The sequence below is a fragment of the Callionymus lyra genome, chromosome 7 (genome assembly GCF_982586985.1).
Source record: "Callionymus lyra chromosome 7, fCalLyr1.hap1.1, whole genome shotgun sequence".
In the NCBI taxonomy this organism is placed as follows: domain Eukaryota; kingdom Metazoa; phylum Chordata; class Actinopteri; order Syngnathiformes; family Callionymidae; genus Callionymus; species Callionymus lyra.
In genome coordinates, this window is record NC_141824.1 from 12,382,720 (window position 1) to 12,405,467 (window position 22,748).

The 22,748-nt window shown below is 38.5% G+C and overlaps 4 protein-coding genes and 1 long non-coding RNA gene across 7 annotated transcripts in view; 2 read left to right on the top strand and 3 right to left on the bottom strand.

The window, feature by feature from the left end:
• Positions 1–4,911, bottom strand: part of sorl1 (sortilin-related receptor, L(DLR class) A repeats containing) — a 69,389-nt gene extending 64,478 nt beyond the window's left edge. Inside the window, exon 1 of the mRNA XM_087796360.1 lies at positions 4,586–4,911. Coding sequence (XP_087652486.1) covers positions 4,586–4,897 — 312 coding nt within the window. The 5' untranslated portion in view covers positions 4,898–4,911. The remainder of the gene's footprint in view (positions 1–4,585) is intronic.
• Positions 4,767–8,196, top strand: tex12 (testis expressed 12). Of its 2 annotated transcripts, none has more exons than XM_087796365.1 (5): positions 4,767–4,850; positions 6,188–6,253; positions 6,465–6,567; positions 7,384–7,435; positions 7,793–8,196. In XM_087796365.1, the coding sequence occupies exons 2-5, from the start codon at positions 6,200–6,202 to the stop codon at positions 7,935–7,937; spliced, it is 354 nt and encodes a 117-aa protein (XP_087652491.1). In that variant the 5' UTR covers positions 4,767–4,850; positions 6,188–6,199; the 3' UTR covers positions 7,938–8,196. The 2 variants fall into 2 exon arrangements, with proteins under 2 accessions (XP_087652491.1, XP_087652490.1); XM_087796364.1 differs by lacking the exon at positions 4,767–4,850 and adding an exon at positions 5,295–5,372.
• Positions 8,197–11,055: 2,859 nt separating this feature from the next.
• Positions 11,056–13,417, bottom strand: LOC148075073 (uncharacterized). The gene is made up of 3 exons (XR_015711877.1): positions 13,285–13,417; positions 11,257–11,598; positions 11,056–11,167 (listed from the first exon to the last, which is right to left on the bottom strand). It is a non-coding gene; the product is annotated as an uncharacterized LOC148075073 (long non-coding RNA).
• On the top strand, positions 11,846–16,456 carry LOC148075074 (uncharacterized). 2 transcript variants are annotated; one of them, XM_087796363.1, is made up of 4 exons: positions 11,846–11,966; positions 13,825–13,974; positions 15,387–15,529; positions 15,662–16,456. In XM_087796363.1, the coding sequence occupies exons 1-4, from the start codon at positions 11,963–11,965 to the stop codon at positions 15,872–15,874; spliced, it is 510 nt and encodes a 169-aa protein (XP_087652489.1). In that variant the 5' UTR covers positions 11,846–11,962; the 3' UTR covers positions 15,875–16,456. The 2 variants fall into 2 exon arrangements, with proteins under 2 accessions (XP_087652489.1, XP_087652488.1); XM_087796362.1 differs by lacking the exon at positions 11,846–11,966 and adding an exon at positions 13,477–13,700.
• A 186-nt stretch (positions 16,457–16,642) lies between these two features.
• Positions 16,643–19,618, bottom strand: LOC148075075 (succinate dehydrogenase [ubiquinone] cytochrome b small subunit B, mitochondrial-like). The gene is made up of 3 exons (XM_087794890.1): positions 19,579–19,618; positions 18,389–18,545; positions 16,643–17,271 (listed from the first exon to the last, which is right to left on the bottom strand). The coding sequence occupies exons 1-3, from the start codon at positions 19,616–19,618 to the stop codon at positions 17,106–17,108; spliced, it is 363 nt and encodes a 120-aa protein (XP_087651016.1). The 3' UTR covers positions 16,643–17,105.
• Between the last annotated feature and the right edge of the window lie 3,130 nt (positions 19,619–22,748).

Genomic DNA, 22,748 nt, shown 5'->3' on the forward strand with positions numbered 1-22,748 from the left:
CTAAATACGAATATAAGCTTCTCGTGTTCACAGTAACAAATGAGTCTTGAGGTGTACTGTATCTTCAGTATCATTCGCAATAATGCATCATACTACAGTATGTTGTATACCCAACAAACAAACTACCGTATTTTCCGGACTATAAGTCGCAGTTTTTTTTTTCCTAGTTAGGCCAGGGGTGCGACTTATACTCTGGAGCGACTTATGTGTGAAATTATTAACACATTATTACCGGTATATCATTTCACAAGTTATTTTCACACTAAACCGCAAGAGGGCGCTCTAGGCCTGTGTTGATAATTTCGACGTAGAAGAGGAAGCGCCGCATCGTCTACCTCCGGAGTTAGCGGAGTTGTTTAAAAGTGTTACCGAGGATGAACATTTCATTGGATTTTAGTTATTTGGAGTTACACGGATGGTTTGGTAAACTTCTTAGCATGTTATTTATTCTATAGTTATCTGAATTACTCTTAATATGTTATGTTAACATACCAGGCACGTTCTCAGTTGTGTAACTTAAGCATACCGTACAATTATTCAGCCTGTTGTTGCCTCTATTCTATTTTTATTTTAAATTGCCTTTCAAGATGACATGTCTGTTCTTTGTGTTGGATTTTATCAAATAAATTTCTCCAAAAAATGCGACTTATATATGTTTTTTCCTTCTTTATTATGTATTTTATGGCTGGTGCGACTTGTACTCCCAAGCGACTTATAGTCCGGAATCTACGGTACTTTAAAGCGGATGAACAAGGCAGCTTACTCCTTCTATTTGTTTTTTGCAACCCTGTTTACATGGTGCATTACATGATGGTTTAAAGTGCTCATTACTATGAGAGGCCCGGAAAGATAATGATGGTATTAGTACACCGGCAGTGGAGCTGCCAACTATTGTTAAAATTCCTCTCTACACCAAAAAAAAAAAACAGTAGAACACAGTATGTCGTTGTTAAAACTGAAGCGCTAATCTTATATACATCTTATCACATATACGCAGCGGCAAAAACCACTAATGCGTTCTGTCGCATCGAGGTTTTTCCCATTGATTTCAAAGCCAAAAAAAAGACTGTTGTTTTTAACTTCATGTTTCTACAAGATGAACTTGTATTATCTGCAAGCATCCATGTCGAGATGTGTTAGTGCGTCGTCCCCACAGATCCTAGATAAGTGGCAGCATGATTATGTATACAAACCAAACTACTCACCCCAGCAATTACGGTAATTACAATGATTACCAAAAAAAAAAAAAAAAGATTCTCGGCAAGTCTTGTAACACCACAACAAGCCAAGAGGGAAATGAGCAGCTGACCGGCGAACAGATTAATAACAACCGGGAGGCCTGAGGCAACTCTGACGGAGGCGAAACCCGATCTTGGCCACGGTCTCTGGAGGCCATTTGTTTCATTTGCTGTGTTTAGTCTGCTGGTGTCAGGGAAGCGCTGCCGTCGTGAATCAGCAGGTTGCCATGGAGTGACGACGTCGTGCTCATCTAGTGCTTGAAATCCTCCTCATATTGTTTTTATGCAAGACAAGTATTTCAGGAGGCATTAAGAGTCTCTTTGGGGGGGGTGGAGATACACTGTAGATTGACAGTTTAACTGCATCCATTAGAAATAGTAAGAGCAGCAAAATGGTGTTTCTCAATTTCTATGACATCTAATTGAATTAAATGCAGACATGATGACATTAGAGGGTCTCGTGGCTCATGCCGATAGTAAAGGACAATACCATCATTGGGGAAATAGCCTTGAGGCCATTTTTTGGTCATCAAAAAAAGACATGCTTCGTCCAGCACTCACGCATGATCAAAGCTTGATAATGTGTAGATTTTTCATAAAGAAAAACTTGAAGTGAAAAGGCAGAGAACATCAGATTAATTTGGCAAGTGTTACTTTGCACTGGAATGTGCACTTATTCTTTATCTATTTGTTCTGTAAAGAAAAACAGGTAGGAGTGGATAATAAATTAAAAATAAACCCCTATATTTCTAAGTATAACGTAATTTTCTTTTTGTTAGAATTGATCATACAACATTTAAAAAAGTATGGTTCAAGAACCTGCATCGTTAAATGAAGGCATCAGTACCATTTTGATCGATACCCAGCCCTAGATTTAGGACCCTACCCTTTCTTAATGGCTTCCTGCTTGAAAACTGCTCTTTAATCCATTATTAACACTTTGGATTATTGATACCAATGATGGAATTAGGAATATCGATTGATTTCTATACACCATCTCATCTTTTATTAATAAATGTTCTGTTGAGTTGAAGGTTCAAACGTTTTTTTTAACGTCACTCAAGCTTGTCGAACACTTGTAATGGTCAGGAAGAACTAGTTAAAAAGAGGTTCAGCCCGTATTCCAGTTTCCAAGAAGGATGCTTGAGAGTATGAAACTTAATAACTCTCTCTGATGAATTTCCCCGTTTCTGAATAGCTCAAGGCCATGTTCTTTCAATGCATTAACATTCAATTTAACAGTCATTCCTGTATAATTGAACTTTATTATAATTACATTTCCGTGAAGGAAGGAATAAACAATCAGGTTCAAATATCGATGCTGCAATTTTACTCAATAGCCAATGTCGATAAGTCTGCCAGCACTTTATCAAGGATATCCACGTTTCCAGAAAAAATAGCGGTTACTTGACAAGCTTTTTCTTTGTTGTCCGGCACGTTAGAGATTTAAGTTAATTTTTGTTCGGGAGCAATAAAGGTTAATCTTTCCTAGGATGGTGCTCGTCTGTTCAAGGACAGGATACATTCCAATTATTGGTAACTTAAAATGTGTTTTAAAGTTGTTAGGTCGGACTGATTTTTTTAAACGTTAAGTATTTCTAATAAAACCTGAATCCTTGAACTAGAGGAACATCATTCAATTTCCAAAAATTCGGGCTCTTTAGTAATTGTTTCTCCAACGACGGACACTTATTTGAAAGACACTTCAATTGCATTCAATTAGAAAGCAGGAGAAGAAATAATCAAAAATAAAACAGTACGAATGCCAAATGAGAATATGATCGACTCGCTGGTTCACTCTACCGTCTCTTTCAGATTTGTCCTTCTGGTTTTCTCCAGAACTTGTCTTTCTTGTCGACATCCTACCCGAGGGGCATAAGGTAATGACCATTTAAATCATGGCTCCATCGACATTTAGCTTCAATCTCATGGTCCCTGGTGTGATTCCTTCTTACCTCCACAATGTTTGCCTCTGTCCAATGTATTTCTCTTACACAATGATGAGTCCGACCCACGCACTATAGTGTCTTACAATCCTAGTACATGCGGCAATATACAACAAAAAATGGCAAGTTAAAATGTCTACTATAGACTAGCTGGCTGCTAGATGTGCTCTGCAGCTAAGGGTTCAATGAAACCCCAGCAATGACTGAGGACAAGAGGATACAGTGGACTCCAGCAGCTTTTTAAGCTGATGTTTGGACATATTTTGGTTTCAAAACAAACGAAATCAGTTACGATTTCGTCAAGAGTCATGTGGTCTGTAAAGTCTGCAACACCAGAGTCAAGTACTCGTACAACACTACGAATATATCATTGTTACTACAATATATCCTTATCACAATATATCATATAGTTCCCCCTGTATCATTGCCCAGACTATTTCTAGTGCACACCCGTAATTATAAAAAAATATAATGATGAATTATTTGTTGATAACTGTGTGTTTTTCACGTCAAGCTCAAATACGGAAGCTGCCACCAAGAATGAAAGAAGAACAACATTTTAATATTTCCTGTTTTCTGTTTCATGTTTCGTCTCATTTATGATGCGTCATAAGGTTCATTGTAATTTGCAATTTATAACCATACTGTTTATAGATAGGGATGTGAGAAAATATTCAATATACTTATTTATCGCAATGTTTTTTTTTTTGGCCAGTACTGTATCAAAATATAAACAGCCCTGTATTGAATTGTTATATGTCATATTTTATTTTTATCATAAATACAGAAGGCAGCCGTCATTACGTTCTTCGCAGCTAAAGGAAATACAAGCGAGATCGCGGCGATGACTGAGGACAAGAGGATACAATAAATGAAAGCAGTTGCAACTTTAATCATGTGGAGTCATGTGGTCTGTTAATTCCAGAGTCAAGTACTTCGATGATAGTACAAATATATCCTTGTTCCTATAGTACCACAATATATCGCATTCTATCTATGATATGATTGTATCGCCAGATTCCTGCCAATGCACACCTTGAATTAAAACAAGGAATGAGTTATTTGTTAAAAACTGAGAGCTGCCATCTAAGATATTCTGATTAAAATTGGTTTTGCAATAAAAAAAAGTGTTTTTTGTCTCATTTAACATGCATCAAAAGGTTATTTTTCAGATTAATACCATACTTGTTAATATGACAATATTGCCACGCAAGTTAACTGCACTTGTGGGGTGTTGCCGTGGGGGTCAAAGATGGGGTCACACATCGAACATGGGGGAGCTTCTCTTTAGCATGAGGTGCAATGATGAGAAAACAACCGTGCTCTTGCGTAATTCCCCATCCTAGCTCAGGACACAACAGCCCCCCACCCACCCCCCTAAAAATGATGCGCAGCATTTACCTGCCCGTACACCTTTGGCATCTTCGCCACACCGGCGCTCCGACGCTCTCGATGCAGCGGGAGGTCGCCCGAGTGTTCGCCGCCTCGAGAGGCACCGAGAGCGGCCAGCGGCAGCTGCGGAGCCGCGGCGCCTCCTCCTCCTCCGGCGTCGGCGTCTATCGTGTAATATCCTCGGTTCTGCGGCAGCAGCAGCGAGCGTTGCGCCGGGTTGAGGCGGAGGGTCGAGGAACACGTCCCGGCGAGCCAGAGAAGCGTGAGATAGAAGGTACATGGAGGAGCGTAGTGCATCCCGACCGCTGGTGACATCGCCATGTTTGTGTACGTTTGGTTCCAGAACAGCTCCTTCTACTGGCAACCGCGGCCGGGCGACGGTGCCTTCACGGACCGTGGGGATTTTTAAGGGTGTTTTATTCAACTGAGGTGGTTCGGTTCAATGGTATTAAAAAAAAACAGAAAAAAACATCTTATGTGATGGAATTGTATATATTATATATTTGAAACGAAACCACTTGAATCAAAATAAACAATAACAAATAAAATAAAATCAATAATTCTGCATTATTTATAAAGCTACCGAACGTTTGAGTTATATAATAATTTCCTCTGTTTCCTATCTTTTTCCATCCTATATATTTTTTAAATTCGAGTACAATTTAATTTCGCGTATTTACAATGTCAATGTATCGTTTACTTGATGCGCTGTGTTCATGAATGCACCACGCGTAACTAACGCGCCATTTTCAGTAGAATTGATCCAAAGAAACTCCTTTTCCTGTTTAAACTGGAGGTAACAAAGTAATTTTTTATCGTTTGTTTATCCATTATTTTTCAATTAAGTCGACATATATCTGTGACTATCTAGCAACAACTGTTATTTAGCTATTTTTTTTGTTTTGTTATTTAGTGTTAGCTAGTGGAAGCTAGCTTACTCAGAGCTAGCTTTGCTTGTTTAATATTTATACTTTATTCTTTGAATTAATAGTTTAGTGTTAAACTTACTTATTGGGTAAAGAAAATACGTTTTGTCTTGTTTTTGAAGAGCTAAGACTATATTTTTAGTTACACAACATTTGCCAATAGCTGAAAAACTGTTGGTTCCTTTTTGTGAATTTTTTTAATTTTTTTTTAATTTCACCTTTTGTCATGTATTAACACATTTTGGCAAATTTAGAAATACATTTTGTTTGTGATTAAAAGATGATAATTCATCAGTCAAATTGATCTAAATATCTGTTTTAAATGGAGGTAAACAAGGTTTTTTTTAAAGACAATTTTTCTTTTAAAAGCCATATTATTTCTGGTTCTAACTAACTAAAAGCTAACGCTGTTTGCTCAATATTTATATAAGATTTTCCGAGTAAGTAGTTAAGTGGTAGATCAATATTTAGGAAAACTTCTTGTTTTATTGTTTTTAATTGTATCGTTTGTAATCATATTTCTTGTTTGTCTTTTCTTTTACACATATTTGCCAAACATATACAGAGATAAACGCAATGCAAATATTGTTTTTATTTTTAAAATAAATGTCACCCTTTGTCAAATATCTCTATAAATATCTGTAAAATTAGAAATGAATCATTTTTTCCCCTTATATCTGCTCAGTACATTTGAAAAATGGAACCTTCATTTCTGGACAACCAGCAGCTCAAGAGGACAACAACTCAAGAGGTATCAAGATATATGTAATAATTTGATAAACTTCTTATAATTCAACAGGATATTATTGGAATGCTGATAAAGGAGTTACTGTTTATTAAATTGTAGCTGAAAGTTTTGTAATTGAAATTTGAAATACAGAAAATACTGTTATTGTATAATAGGCTGAGATTTTTCCCAAAACAAACTCAGATTAAAATACTTACCTTTGCTTTTTACACAGATGGATGAAACACCAAGAGGGTCAAACTCACCGCCATCAAAAAAGAAGCTTGCAGCGCCATCTAGTGTTCAGAAAATATCTGTATTTGAAGCCACACTAGCAGGTACTCCAGAGTGATAGTTGTCTGTAATGTCTGAATACTTTTACTAAAATAACATGACGTTTTACTTGTTTTACCGAGATCAGGAAAAACAATGTATTTGCCAAAGTTGCTTATGATATAAAAACACCAAATATATACCATAATAATTAAATATAAAATGATTATTAAAATAATAAATCAAATCAAACAGTAAGGAGCAGCAGCTTCAGTGCAACATTCATCAAGGAGGCAATTTGTACCAAAATATTTATGATTAAGTCTTGTAAAACAGAAATATAAGACACACGTGAGAAGGAATCTTTTATTTCATCACTGATTCAATCAATGTAGTGGATACTGACATGATGCTGGGCAGCTAATAATGACACATAGTGGAAGAAAATATGGATAAAAGGGGATTTTAAAATAATAAATAAATAATCGTATTTTCGAGATTAGTTTCAAATATATTTATGTACACAGGTATGTCTATCTGTGTTATTATTTGTGTTAACATTTTTTTTTTTTTTAAATAACGCTTCCAGCTGCTTGTTTTTTGGTGGCATACGGGTCTGTTTAATTCTTCTCAGGGTTCTCGCCAGCGTAGTTCAGTATAGGGGCCCCCTACGCTGTGATTTTGATCCCCTACGGTGTAAATTGGGCCCCTGACGCTCTGTCTCAAGTGGCATAGGGGGGGGATTTTCTTTATTTTCTTGCCTTTATTTCACATAATCTGGCCCCCAAAATGCAAAAAATGGTGTCACAAATTACAAATTTCCCAGGGACAAGGGAAATTCAATTTTTTTCTAAATTTTTCTAATTTTCTCGTTGTTTTAGGGGCCAACGAGGAAATCAGGATTCTTCATTCAAGATTTGCGGAAGTGTTAAGGTCGGTCATGTAAACAGCTTGTTTTCTCTCTCTTCCTTCCTTTTTTCATTTAGTTATATTCATGAAAGGCAAACAGCTTGTGCTATTGTAGGCCAGAGATAAATCAAAGCAAAGTGGAACAAGGGGTTTGTTTAAGGATGCAGGTTTTTATCAAAACAGGATGTTAAGGTTGACCGACTCTCAGCTGTCGTAGTTAATGCTTTTAAAGAAATCTCTTTGAATATTTGTCATATTTCGAACCCCATTTTTAATTATACAATAATGTCCTAAAGTCCTCAGCTAAGTGGTGAACAGATTGTGTTGCCTGAGATGTTCACCCAAACGACTCATGTTATCATTCTATGTATTTGACTGTAGTCAAAGAGCTGCAGCTGATTCCTTACAGTTGAAGGACGTGGAGCACATTGTTGCTGAAGCTCGACAGCTTGAGATCTCGCTGAAAGAGAATAAGAAGTTGCTGAAAGATACACTGGAGATTATCTCCAGCAAACTACAAGGTTGAGTGTCGCGGAAGGCAAATGTTTCAATGGTTCTTATGAATCTTCTCTGGAGTTGAACTGTTCCTGAAGTTCTTGGTAAAAGATAAAACCTCACATTTCTTTCATAGAGTGTATGTATGTAGTATGTTAAGTGAAAATATTAATATTCCTATTTATCATATTTATGTTTTATTCCAAACAAAAGTATGTATGTAGTTTGTAAGACCTCATTTATGTGTTTGTGTCTGCAAACAATAAATATATTCTAAAGTTACAACACAATGAGGCCAGCTGTGTATCACTTATACCGTACACATACACCACGTGTATATTCGTCCCAAGTCGGCAACACGTTCACCAACGCCATCATCAAGTATTTGGAGACAAAAACATCTGCAATACCAGGGAAACAGTAAGTAGTTTCTATACTTCTTTGTTGGATAGACTTTTTATTCACACAAATACAATTAGTCCACATCTGTTTTTATTTAAAAACCTTTTTAATTAACTTATTGAATGTATTGTTTATGTTGTTGAAAAATAGCTGATTAGGCTCGAGTAGAAAGTTGTTTTTATTCACTTATAAATTCACTTCTTTTGAATCTCAGATGATCTTGGTTGGTTCTACAAGACCCTTCTATTGTGTGTCAATCTACCGCCCGCCTGGTCCTGCGGCGGTGTTCTTGAAAGACTTTAGTGACTTCTTATCTTCCATTATTCAAATGGAATCTGTTCTTATTCTTGGAGACTTTAATCTTCATGTTGATGACGTCACATCTTGTTCTGCTAAAGAACTTTTAACTTTAACTGAAGCCTTTAATTTTGAGCAACATGTTTCTGAACCCACTCATCAAAAAGGCCACATTTTAGACTTAGTTTTTACTCTTGGCCTGGCCATTTTTAATGTATCTGTACATGATGTCCATCTGAGTGATCATTCTCTTGTCTTGTTTAACCTGGACTTCATCCCTGAACCTAAGCCTTTGAAAGTTAGGTCTCAGAGGCGTGTCATCTCAGCCGATACTGCAGACAGTTTTTCTGCTATGTTTGACGCTCTTTCCTTTGATGACTGCACAGACGTGGACAGTTTGATTCACTGTTTCACTGGTCATTGTGTTGAAATACTGGATCAAGTGGCACCTGTTAAATCGAACTTGAAAATTCAGAAAAAACGGTGCCCTTGGACAAATGAAGATTCTGAAGAGACTTTGTCGAAAGACTGAGCGTCTCTGGAAGTCTACTAAACTTGAGGTGCACAGACTTCACCTCAGGGATCTGTTGACTTCTTACAATGAGATGGTAGAAACTGCTAGATCTGATTACATCAGAAAACTGGTAGCAGCAAATAGGAAAAACCCCAAAGTTTTGTTTGACACGATTAATTCTCTTGTGTCTCCTGCTCCTCAAATCATGCCTGTCTTCTGTGAAGCTGACAGCAATGCATTGTTGAGATTTTTCATTGACAAAATTAAATTGATCAAAGAGAAAATCTCTCCCCCTTTGTTTGGAACCCCTACTGTCTCTGAGCCCATCTCCTCCTCTTGGTCCTCCTTCACTGCTGTATCTTTGGGTGATATTTCAGCACTAGTGAACAAGATAAAACCATCCTCTTGCTCAGATGACGCCCTCCTTGTAGGCTTTTTATCAAAGTATTTGATGTAATTGGCCCCTGGGTTACCAATATGGTGAACCTCTCCCTTTCCACAGGGGTTTTTCCCAATGCATTTAAACATGCCATTGTGGAGCCTCTGCTCAAAAAACCAGGCTTAGACCCAACTGACCTCAGTAATTTCAGGCCTATTTCTAAGCTCCCTTTTTTGTCCAAGATCTTGGAGAAGGTGGTGTCTGAGCAGCTGTCTTTGTTCCTGGATCAGGATCCTGTTTCTTCTCGTCTGGACTATTGTAACAGTTTGTTTTCATGTCTTAACAAGAAGGAGCTGTCTCGTCTGCAGTTGATTCAGAACTCTGCAGCGAGAATTCTGACCCGCTCAAGTAGGAGAACTCACATTTCTCCGATCCTTAAAACTCTTCACTGGCTTCCAGTTTCTTTCAGGATCAACTTTAAAATTCTGGTTCTTACTTTCAGAGCTATTCATGGTCAGGCTCCTCCTTACATCACTGATCTGATCCAGCCTTACACCCCAGCTCGGGCTCTGAGGTCTGTGGATCAGAATCTACTTATGGTTCCACGCACACGGCTCAGGACCAGAGGAGAGAAATCTTTTCAGGCTGTTGCTCCTAAGCTTTGGAACGATCTTCCTCTCTCTTTGCGCTTGATGGAGTCTACTGACTCCTTTAAGAAACACCTTAAGACGTTTCTATTTGTTCAGGCTTTTCCTTGAATTTCTCGAACTCCTATGTTGTTCTCAGTATTATCTTGATCTTTAAAGTATGTACTTTTTTGAGTATTGTTTTGATTGTCTAAGCGCTTTGTGACCCTGGTCTCGAAAAGCGCTATATAAATAAATATTACTTACTTACTTACTTACTTATTCTTGATAAAGTAGATAAGTACTGATAAAAGCAGAGTAAAGTTTAATGTAATTTCTAGTGTCTGGTTCCTTTTTGTATCTTGAATATACAGTATTTCCTAGTATGGTTTGGTTCCGTTTTGTATAGCTTTGAAGTTTAGTTATTCATCTTGTAGATTTATTTTCTGTGTAGTTCTGTGTTATTTTCCCCCTGTTAGATTCAGTGTTGATGACTTTGGCACCCACTCTTGGCCTTTCTTGTTGTCCTTCATTTTTTGTAATTAATTTTGGAATATTGCTTGCATTTGGTCGTTGTATTAGGCGTAACAATTGTAGCTATAGAAAAGAAAAAGTGAGATTTATCTAGATTTCATATTGAATTCCACCTGCTGAACTTGGCTCTTTTGTCTTAAAATAATTTTGGAACAAATCTAATATTTGGGAACCCCCACATCTGTTTTAACGCATTTTTGTTACAGCATAACAATGAATGTATCTTCTACAATTAGCTTAATATCGCTCAAAAAGAACCTGAACATTTTTCAGATTTTTATACATGCATACAAGTAACAAAACGTGTATGGTAAAGTATTAAATAGAATCAAGTTGAGTGAAGATTTGACCTGGTCTGGGTTTGTTTACTAACACTAGAAAGACATTCAACATATTCTCAAATAACAGTGTAGTTTTTTGTGTACGCTGCTGGAATGTTCCATGAAAACCATACGGTTTGATGACGAAGGTCTGAGCATCTATGAGAAGAAGGACTCTTGTTTTGTAGGCTGAAAACATAAAGGTTTATATTCTTTTCATTTGTTTTGTTACCAAACATGCAAACTAAAAATGTTTTATTGTCAAATCAGAGAGATACCTTATTCGGGGTGATGACACAGACAACACGACTCCTTCATCCTCCTCGCTGGCATCAGTGGGCAGGTACAAAGATGGGCTCTGAAGGATACAGACCAGGCTGCTTCTACACCTGTGAGTCACATTCAGATCAAATACTGCGGCTTTCCAATTTAACCAGTATAACTCAGAGACTGATTTCTCTTACGTCACCTTAATCTGTTTCCCCCTCGATGTCCTCGGTGTTTGTTTGATTCATGTTTTTGAGTGTATTTTAAGTAAGAGGCCGTCTCGAATGCACCGTTACAGCAGACTTGCATCAAAGCAGTTACGACTTCGTCAAGAGTCATGTGGTCTGTAAATTCTGCAACACCAGAGTCAAGTACTCGACAATACAACAAATATATCCTTGTTACTTCTTTATCACAATATATTGTATACCCGGTTTTCCGAGCACTTTTTGTTGGTTTTCGAGATTATGTTATTATGTCGAGGCTTTGTTGAAATAGTTCAGTTGATTTTAGCAAGGTGGGGATTCTATTTAATTCGAGATATTAAGGAACTTGAAAATGAAACTGAGTGGCTTTCACTTCCCTCGCGTCGTTTCACCAGACGCGACTTTTATATCTTATCGCAACAAGACAAAGGGACTCGTCATATACGCAGGTAATGAGAGACTTTCTTATTCTTGGTGGGAGACGTTGATGTTTTGACTTGAAGAGCTACAGATGGGTGAGTTGGACGTTTTCACTGCGGCAAAGAAAAAAATATACAAGCAAATATTTTAGGCATTTTCTGAACTTCCAAATTGAATTTGTATCTAAATTTGTGTATTTTAAACTGAATTAGATGCTCCGTGCATTTGAGCCCGGAGACATTTACAGGAAAAAGGGGGTGTAGCGTCATAAATGAAACTTGTTTATTTGATTCACGTTCTTGAGTGTATTTCATGTTAGAGCCCGTCTGGAATGCACTGTCACAAAATTGTAACTTGTGAAATATTGTTTTTCCGAAGGAAAACATCTTCCGGGTTCCTCTCGTCTGACCAATGACACAACATGAAATGGTCAACCCATGTGTTGTAACCAGAGCTTCTGCATCCACGTCACATAAAAATCCTTCTCACTTCCGTCAGGACTGAGAAATATTTTAGTTTTCTCAAATGAGTGATATCCTGTTTATTTTCTAAATGTTTTAAAATGTTAATTTAATGTACACATACTAAAATGTTTTGTTAATTTGTGATTGATAATTGTGACAAAATTACTAGTTAATTCATATACTGTATCGAAATGCTACTAAAACATGAGCACTTGCTTTTTATACTAAGATTCATTTGTTGGTCAAAACACACACTGAGTACTGATACTACATTTATGTTTAATTGCAAAACTGGCCCTGCCTCCCTCAAGTATATATCATTAGCAGTATTGCTTAAGGCCACACTTTTCTCATCCTCTCTGCAGGTGCGCTATACCTTGAAAACCCAGATATATTCTCCCTCTCCTCTACCTTTTTAAATGACCATGTAAACACTCAAGACGAAGATGTCTGAAACAGAAGTGATTGACTCAATATTGAATGGTTGAATTTAACGATAGATAGATGGATGAATGAAAGGATGGATCCATAGATAGCATGCTATTTAAGCATTGCTATTGAAACCACTAGAATTGTGTATACACCTGATAATAATATTATTTATATATTATTATTTAAATAATCATTATTATTACATCCCTTGTTCCTTCCCTCCCCCATCATAATTTGTTATCCAAGACTCACGCTCACTTCTGAAAACAGTTCAGACTGAGGTTGGAATGATTAAGCGCAGAATTAAATAAAGGTTATACCTCCGAAATTCAATATATTCTCATGTATTTTAAATTCAAAGGGATTATATCAAGTTTAAACGTTATCAATAATAACTTTTAGGCATATGAGAATAGAAGTAAAAACAAGAAGATTGGTCATCATATGTCTTTAAACATGGTATAGTGCTCACTCAGTAGGAAGTCACTCCCAACATCCCAGCTTTTTTCAAGCTTACCTTTGGGTTTATTTGAGGATTTGCATTATTGCCTCTTCTTCATCCATAAATGCTTTTATGTAATCAATCTTCCAGTATTGAACTATGTCCTTTCATGAATTAATAAAATAAAGGACAAAATGTCCTGAGTGTGATCCAGTTCTACTAACCATGGCACATAATATTATCTGTACCAACAGGCACATCGGTATTTGCTTATTCTGATCTGGGCCACACCTTCTTTGAAACTCCACCCTCACCCTTCTGCCAGCCTTCATAGTTGACTACAGTGTGTTTATCACACGTCTAGGATCCAAGAATCAAACCTGCTGCAGATTCAAACACCACAAACACACTCTTACTCCAATCCTAGGAAAACATGGCAGACTTGTTCATGACTGACTTTGAAATAATTGATGATGAAATCTTTTTACTCGGTGAGTTTCAAACTGTCAACAATGTAGATTGTCTTTTTCAATTGTTAAAATGTGTCTTGTGTTTACTCACTTTGTAAAAAATGATAATAATAATAATGCCAATAACTGTTTTCTTTCCTCGCAGGAGATCCTTATGTGGGGGACAAGTTCAAGAAGAGTGACCACAAATTCAACCATAAATTCATCTGCACCAAGGACAGCAAGTACTTGTTTTTGGAGACAGATGAAAGTTTGTGTGGGATGAAGATGAACAAAAGAGACCAGGATGAGACTGGTAAGATTTGATTTGATTTTTTTCAATCGCCATAGACACAGACACTGACTCAACTGGTTATGCAAGGTTTTGCCAACATCGAGTGTCATTTTAGTTTGCTTTAGTGAGATCAGCAGCATGCTGGCGGGTGACGAGACTCGCCCAGTAACTCACAGGCGTGGATAGTATGTCTGACCCGTCTTCAAGCGACCATAGGTCTGGGCTAGAGTAGTACTGTTCTGTGTAACGCTCACATACGTTTTGACTGCCCTGCTCTGAGTTAGGTCCACTCAGTAAATTACTGGGTATTTGACTGGATATTAACTACAGTCTGTCGGAACCTTTTGTACAAGTTGGACTGAGTCATCTTTAAAAAAAAACATTAGCTCACACCCTAATAAATTACAATCTAAGATGAAACAGTGAGTGTAAATTAACTCCTCCACTATAGTAACTTTATGTAATTATTTGGTGTATGCAGGATTAGTCAATTAAAATATATTTTTAATTAAATTCAAGATATTTTATTAAAGAGTTTGAAGCAGCCTTTATGGCCACGAGGGCACAACCTACTTATTAAAGTTTCAATATCTCTATATATATATATCAAATCAATGAATCAAGATTTGAAATCATACCAGATGTGCTGCCCTAACTCTCACTGCCTCAAATGAAGTCTGATGAGGGAGGCTTTGGCTGTTTTCACTTCGTTGGCCGAATGGTGGTCGTGGAGGGACAGGAGTCCGGACAACTCTGGAGGACTGGTTTGTCCCGGGGTGATGAGGAGCGCCAATGTCCGAAGAGCAGCATTGTCGTTGGCTCCGTGTGCGTTGTTCTGTTCTGCTTTTCACTTCTTGGCCTACCTTATAAACAAAACACCTATCAAGGGTCATGCTGGTTCATACAGACAAAAAGAACCGAGGCGAGTACGTTCCATTGACTTGAGGTGAAGGATTGAAACAACTCAATAAGTCCGGAATGTTGTCTTGCCAGTGTTTTAAAAGGAAAGTGGTATGTCTACTAACACGTTTGTAAACGTGGCATTTCAACACACTTACGATATTCATAAGCTTGCATACCAGGATATAGTTGGTGAACATGTAGACTGAAATAAAGGAGATTAATGAGGTTGGGCCTGGTATGGTTTGCCATCCAATCATTGGGCAGACATGAAATCTCTTAAACAATGATGCTGATTGGTTCACATTTACATCCGTAATCGTAATAAAGTCATATCTTACTTAATGTATTTGTGGTCAGAATATGCTTTATTGCCACTTATGTCAGAACAAAACAGCAGTTTGTTGAAAACAAAACAGGTATTTTCGATGGTGAAGTGGAAAAAGCGAGACAACATGATGTTTAGATTTTCCTGACAAAGCCACGTTTCATCTAAATTGAATCGAACATCTCCTGCTTGTGTTTTTCTTCAGACTGTCTGTTTGACCTTCAGTGTTATGCCTCCACTGGAACCAACCCACCCGATACAAGAGCTGTGATGCTGGGAGTTAAAACTAAAGCTGGCCGCAGTGGTGTCTTGTGTGTTGTTGATTCCACGCTGAGGATCAAAAATATGGTAAGTTTCAGCCATGAATGGAACATTATCATTTGTTTCTCCAGAGCACAGACCTGGTGTGGTCTTCAGTAGAAGTCATTTATTTGTCCATGAATACATGACAAAATGTTTCCCGCTTTGCTTTTTCGACAGGATTTTCCTTCTGAAATGAGGGAAGACTCACACGAGGCCATTTTCTACATGAAGAATGTGTCCGGAAACAGACACACGTTTGAATCTTCTACATGTCGCAGCTACTTCATCTGCTCCAAGTTAGTGAGTGACAATAATGGCAAAGTCAAGTTGATTCTTGACAAGGAAAAAAAAAAACAAGTGGATGAATCTTCTCAATTCCGTATTCTTTGAGTTAGAGAGGGTAACCTACTCAAAGAAGTAAAACACGTTTTTATTTTGGGATAAGGCTGTCTTGAAGTGACTCATTGACCACTTCTCGCCCTCATGTTGACCAACGGTTAGGATTAATTTCAGAGTAATCCATTTGTTTTTGGAGTTATAGGCAAACTTGTATGTCTGTATGAAGGTAAAGCACTAACTTTCTTCTTAATCTTGGTTCAAGAAAACTTTCAAAAACCTCCACACTGCTCGTCTGTAACAACACTCTTGTAACGAACCTCGACATTAGCTCTGAAAAGGAACGGATTAACATTATAGATTATTTTCTAGAATTCATTTTAAATGTCACCGTTGTGCCTTTTTCTCAATCCCTGCTCCGTTTTCCGTTTAATAAACAATTACCTTTACAAGCCTCGATTTCCGTTTGCACCGACATTGTCACCTTCACTTACCTTCTTCCTTTAAACCGAATCTGTTTCTGCTTAAGATGCAACTGAATATTTTGAGTATAATTTTATACTGAGATCATTCCTCATTGACGTCGATCAAGTTCCAACACACATTCAAGTGATAAATAAAGAATCCACAAGCATATGAATAGTATGATGGTCATCTTTATTAACATATTACTGTGTGACATGCATCTGCTTGTTTACATCTGTTCAACATGTTGATGATTTGTTGGTGAGGACGGCATCTTCTAGAACCTTTGGAATCAGAGACACTGTTGTTTCTAGATGTTCGGCTGGAATTCACAACGATTAAACTTCCACTGTGGACCGTTTGAGCCAGGAACAAGCCAAAGCCTGCTCGTCTTGACACGCTTTAGTTCGAGACTCAAGAAAAGGACATGAAACTTAACCAGTCAGCTGATGTCTTGGACATGAAAAAACTCAAGGTTCAGGAAACATCAAGACTTCCTCTAACCACTCAAGTTCCCCCTCGCTGATGAAAGAAAAAACAGAAATCTGCCTCCAAACAAAGAAGTCAAACCCTTCTCCTCATAAAAACGTAAATCAAGTAGCAACATTGATACACCTGTAATAATGATCTGACGATTACATTAGAAGTAAATAGAGTTGAGGTCCATACTGGATTCAGTACGGAAGCGTGTGAAAAGAATCAACTGAGCGATACAGTTCTGCTCCTGAACTTGTGGAATATTGGCAACTGATGTAGAGAAAATGTACAGAGAACTCCAGGACTACATGATCCGTCAAAGTCTTTTCTCATAGTCCAATATTCACTTGCTCCAGAGCAAAGCCACAGCTTTGCAGATGCCCACGTCGTTGTAGTTGAAGTAGCAAAGGCCGGCGAATGTGACCGTGGACAGGAGGAAGAGACCCGCGTTTGCCATCTTGATTTTGGTTTCCCCGTGAACGTAGTCCGTCAGCACCTGTCCGATACCCCTGCAAGGAAAGACGGAGGGGAAAAAATGGTCTAAAAGAACCTCTTGGGAGCCCATCAAATTCCTCTCTTCTGCAGTGGCCAGTGGTCAAGTCAAGCAAATTCAATGATTACTTAAATGCCCCAGATGATCATTTAATCAATGTTATTTGGAATAATTGGAAACAAAAACTACATAAATTGAAATCAACCTAAAAAAATGCTTTAGATCAGGGGTGTCAAACTCAATCATGCAAGGAGCCAGAAACGTCAAGGTCGAAAAAGGTCAAACAGAATGGAGTCTACGGACTCTTTCAAGATACATCTTAAGACGTTTTTATTTGTGCAGGCCTTTACTTGATTTTCTGGAACTCCTGTGTTGTTCCCAGTATTATCTTGACCTTTAAAGTATATATTTTATTGAATATTGTTTTGATTGTTTAAGCGCTTTGTGACTCTGGTCTGGAAAAGCGCTATATAAATACAAATTACTTACTTACTTACTAGGAAATAAGATTGTGGTTGTAATTTTGTCCTTTTTTTCTTGGAGGCTCAAACCAATATGTTTTTTGTCCTGCCTCTTTGATTTTAAGACAAATATCCCGTGGGCCACATAATATGACTTGGCCAGCCAGATTGGCCCCTAGTTCAACACGAATGCTTACAATTGAAAAATAAAAAACCTTCTGATCGAAAAGCCTGACATTGAACAACAGTAATGAAATGAAATCATGAGACGCAAGAGAGGAAAAATGGATCTGAGAAAGCTGACCAACAAGAACCTGAATGTGGGAACTTTGATGAACAAGAAGATTAACTAGATCTAAGGGGGAAGCAACACTTATAAGTACAATGACCTCAGGAAACGATTGAGAAAAGGAAAAACTGCTGGTGGGAAAAAAGACTAAAACAGGATCTGCTTTGAGGGGAATAAAAATCCTGGGACAGCAATTTGTTTTTTCTCACAACAACTGGAACATGTAACTAAATATTATTTTACACCAGCATGCTTTGCTTCCTGAAAAAAATATACAGCGTAATTTTCTGACTTAAAGCCGCAATTCTTTCCCGTAAGCACATTTATCTTTAAACTTTAAAAGTCTTTCAGTACTTTATATTAAAATGTGTGTCATGTGCAACAAAAATTGATGTTGAAAAAAACAGTGTGTGAGTGTCGGGGTGTAGTCGACGGCAGAGCAAGGGTTCAAATAGGCCACCGGGCCCATGGCCAGCAGCAGGATGCTCAAGGCTCTCTCGGCCGTCCAGTGCAGGGAAGCAGCTTTGGATCCAGCAGCAGCTGTGAGCAGAGAAACAGGAAGTTTTAATCGCACAATAAAGAGGTAACTTTAAAGATGTGGTTGAAAATGTTCACCAACAATGAGAGTTCAAACAAGAAGCAGTAGTTCTCACCAAGTCACACAAAGGTCAGAATAGTTCAAATCCTGTGTTCTGTTGCAGTGAATGGTTTTTATATATATATATATATATATATATATAAAATCTGTGATTGTTGTAGTTTCATTATGTTTTATTTATGTTCGTTTCTATTTTAAATGTGTCCACATGTTTTCAAAACTGTAATTTTATGACATACAAAGCATCAAAGACGTGTGAATGAATGTGCATTTACTTTTATTTATCTTGTCAGTTCTATGCTTTTTTTCTCTTTTACATTAACAACTTTTAGTTCCCACTATACTTCAGACGCCAACATTAATGTTCCACAAACCAAGATGCACAATTGTGGCTCAAAACTCCCTTTTACCTCCAGTTTGTATAATTCATCGACACCAACTTTAAAAACGTCTTCAATAAACCAAAAAAAGGAACCGATTGAGGTCTTAATATTGAATCGTGCGTCGTGAAGCATGAATGTTGTTTTTTCTCTTGAACAATTGTGCCGTCAGCACATCTCTTTGAATAAAGTTTGAATTGATTTTCACACAATAAGTGTTCGTTTAGGAAGAACATGATCCCATAATTGATGCTTCTCTCCTGTTCTGACCACTAAAATAAATGTTCACCAATAAAATAAATTGATTAAAGAGTGAAAAATGGGTTGAAAGAAACTAAGCTTTAAACCTATAAAGACTTAAATTGAATTCCACATGATGTAACTCAATTACATGAATGAATGAATGAATGAATGCTTTATTCCGAACATTTGTAGTTCCATAAGAAAATAAACTTCAGACAATGAAACAAAAACAATGAGATAAGGGATTGAGATGTAAGGGTGGTGAGAGGGGCGGATGTGTCTTCAGACCACCACCATCTGGTGACGTCAGCACGCTTGAGGCTGAAGAAGTATTCCACAACCACCAACTCACCTAAAAGATACAACGTAGGTCTGCTTAAGGACAAGGACATGCGAAAATCCTTCAAACTCAGTCTGTCCAACAAGTTTCAACCACTGCAATAACTATTCAAAGAGGAAGACACAGGTAATGAGGACCAGGTCAAGAAGGGGTGGACGGACACATGTGAAGAGGTTTTGTGTAAGAAGAAAGCACATGAGAAAGAGTGGATCTCCTTCAGCACCCTGCAGAAGCTGGATACTGTTGTGGCGTAAAGGGTTATTGGTCCAAGATCACTGACAGCATCCTAGAAACTTTTCCAGCTACTGGAGAAACCAGATACACACACACACTGAGAGACAAACATCTTATATAATGAGATTGGAAAACATCTGGTGAAATCGCCTTGGCCGAGTGTCCAGACATCGTCACAACGAGGTGTGTCCGGAGGGCGAACCCCACTGTGCACTGTATAAAGTCAATGTGTGCTGTGAAACGATGATGATGGTGAGGCTTGTACGGATTGCTTGTGAATTATCTGCTGGGCTTCGACCCACAGTTAATAAAATCCATCATCCCGTTGACCTGGTCTGGGTTCACTCATTTCCAGTCGACAACCTCTTGGTTCCTTCTTCTATATATTGGCGTCCCTGTTGGTGAGGTACCTTGCTGGACAACAAAGCGCTGACCAGGAGTCTTAATCACAACTAAGAGGTGAGTTATTCTCTTTTTGATTTCAAAAAGAGTTTTGCCTCGAAGAAGTGTGAAGGCTTGATGATCCGTGTTTTGATTAGTCGTTTTAAACTCCCCACAAAAAACACGAACCATTAAAGAGGTGGAAGAGTGAATTCCTGGGGTCAACATAGAAAACAGGGTACAGTGAAACAGTCTGTGACCTTTATTAGAAAACAGGGCACAGTGAAATAGTCTGTGTGACCTTTTTTAGATCAAGCTTGGGGCCAGTTGAAATAAAGGCCAGACCATGGTTAGGGTAAAAAACGGTTTTAAACCGGTGGATATGTGCCAGAGGGGTACCGAGTAAGTCCATGATAACTAAACTAAACTTCCAACAGGAAGGATCTCCTGTCTCAGCTAGAGGGCCAGATTTGGCATCCCGACCCTCTTTGCCTGCAACTATGGGTCTCGCCGCTGCAGGGCCCAACCCGCTTCTGACGGAGTGTTCAGATGCTGTCTGCGATACTATACTAAACGCCAGGGCGCCTTCTACCCGGCTGCAGAATGCAAATACTGTAGGTGGCAACTGTTTACTGCATGGTGTTCAGACAGGGATGAGGACCCTGTGCACTGTTCAGTCCCAAAGATTCCTCCAGTCACTATTGGACAGTGGCCGGTCTCCTGCTACACAGAGGGTATACGGGGCAGCCATTTCGACATGTTCGGGTGGATAACAACACAGTGGGGTCCCACAGACTGGTGTCCCTCTTTCTAAAGGGCGCATGGCGATTACGCCCCCCACGCACACAGCGTGCCCCAGCATAGGATTTGCACCTGGTGCTCGACGCTTTGTGTCTGCCTCCCTTTGAACTCCTGGCTCAGGCAGAGCTGAAGTGGGTTTCTGCTAAGACTGCCTTTCTCCTTGCCATTGCTTCAGCAAAGCGTGTCGGGGAGCTACATGCCCTGTCTGTGAGTGAGTCATGTCTGCGGTGGAGCTCAGATGGCTCAGGGGTTACCCTCTGGCCAAATATGGCTTTTCTCCCAAAGGTTCTGTCATTATCGAACCTTAACCGTCCCATTCAAGTGGCACAATTTATTCCCCCGGAAGGGGAAGACAGGTTGGGACTGCTGTGCCCTGTGCGGGCTCTGAGGACCTATGTAGCTGCAACCGCAAGTATAAGACGGTTGGAACAGCTCTTCCTTTGCTATGTTGGCCCTAGGAAAGGCTGTGCTCTTTCCAAACAGCGACTGTCTCACTGGATCGTGGATGTTATTACCCACGCATATAAAGGAAGTGGTCACCCCCTACCATTCTGGTACCACTCTACCAGAGCTATGTCTACGTCATGGGCGGCCCTACGCGGGGTATCTGTGAGGCAGCATCATGGGCCTCACCAAGCACTTTTTTCAGGTTCTATCAGGTGAACGTCGCCACTCCTCATCCATTAGGTGTGGTCCTTTTGCCCTGACTCTGTTGCTTCCCCTCAATGAGGTATGTACTGGGATTCTTCGTGACCTTGTTGTTATGGGTCATCCAGTGCTTGAAGCACCGCCTCTGGCGGTCAGTAGGGACGAAATAGAAGGAAAGTTACCTATGTAACTACGGTTCTATGAGTCCCGGATGACCGCCAGAGCGTTCTGTCACTCAGAATCCTTGTGACTTCGCGAGAAGATTCTGCAGGAACAGATCCTCTGATGTCACTGGAAGATATACCCTATCGGGGGTCATCAGGGGTCACAGGTGACTTTGTTGGTATTAAACTCGAACAGCGCATGCACGAGATGGATACATTCAGTGCTTGAAGCACCGCGGGACTCATAGAACCGTAGTAACATAGGTAACTTTCGTTTGAAGTCAAGTTGATGCCATTTTGAATCAGTTATCATTTGTAGTCCAACAGAAACCATTTTGGGAAAAGTAACCATTTCGAATAACAAACTATTTTGTAGGCCAACAGAAGCCATTTTGGAAAACAAGTAATTTTGAAAGAGAAACCACTTTGGAATTTATGGCAAGACATTTTGAAAGTTTTTCCAGTTTGAAGTTTAAGTTAATTTTAATTTTAAAACAAAATAACATAAAAGTAAACAAGTAATTTACTGATAAGTAAAGTAAATTAAATAACAGTAACAAAATAAATAAGTAATTAGGTAATACAAACTTAAACAAATTAAGGATAATTTGGAAAAAGTAACATTGACACAAGATAAATATAACACCTGTTGATATTGTAAGTGCGAAAAACCCTGAACAGTTAAAAGTAATTCATAAACTTTCAGAGAAAGGGAAAAAAAAGAACAAAGGATTTTGGCCAAATCTGGCCAAAGGGAGGCACATTCAATCCACACGTGTGAAATTATGGATCAAAGAATCATGGAGTACAAACCAAAACAAAAAGGCAAAAAACCTAAAGAAAAGAGAGAGCTAGAATTAGAAATAATGAAGCTTTTTAAGGATGAAGGTTGCTGTTACAAGAAAAACATAAGAGAAGGACGTGTGGAACTACAAAATAAATGAATAGGAAAAG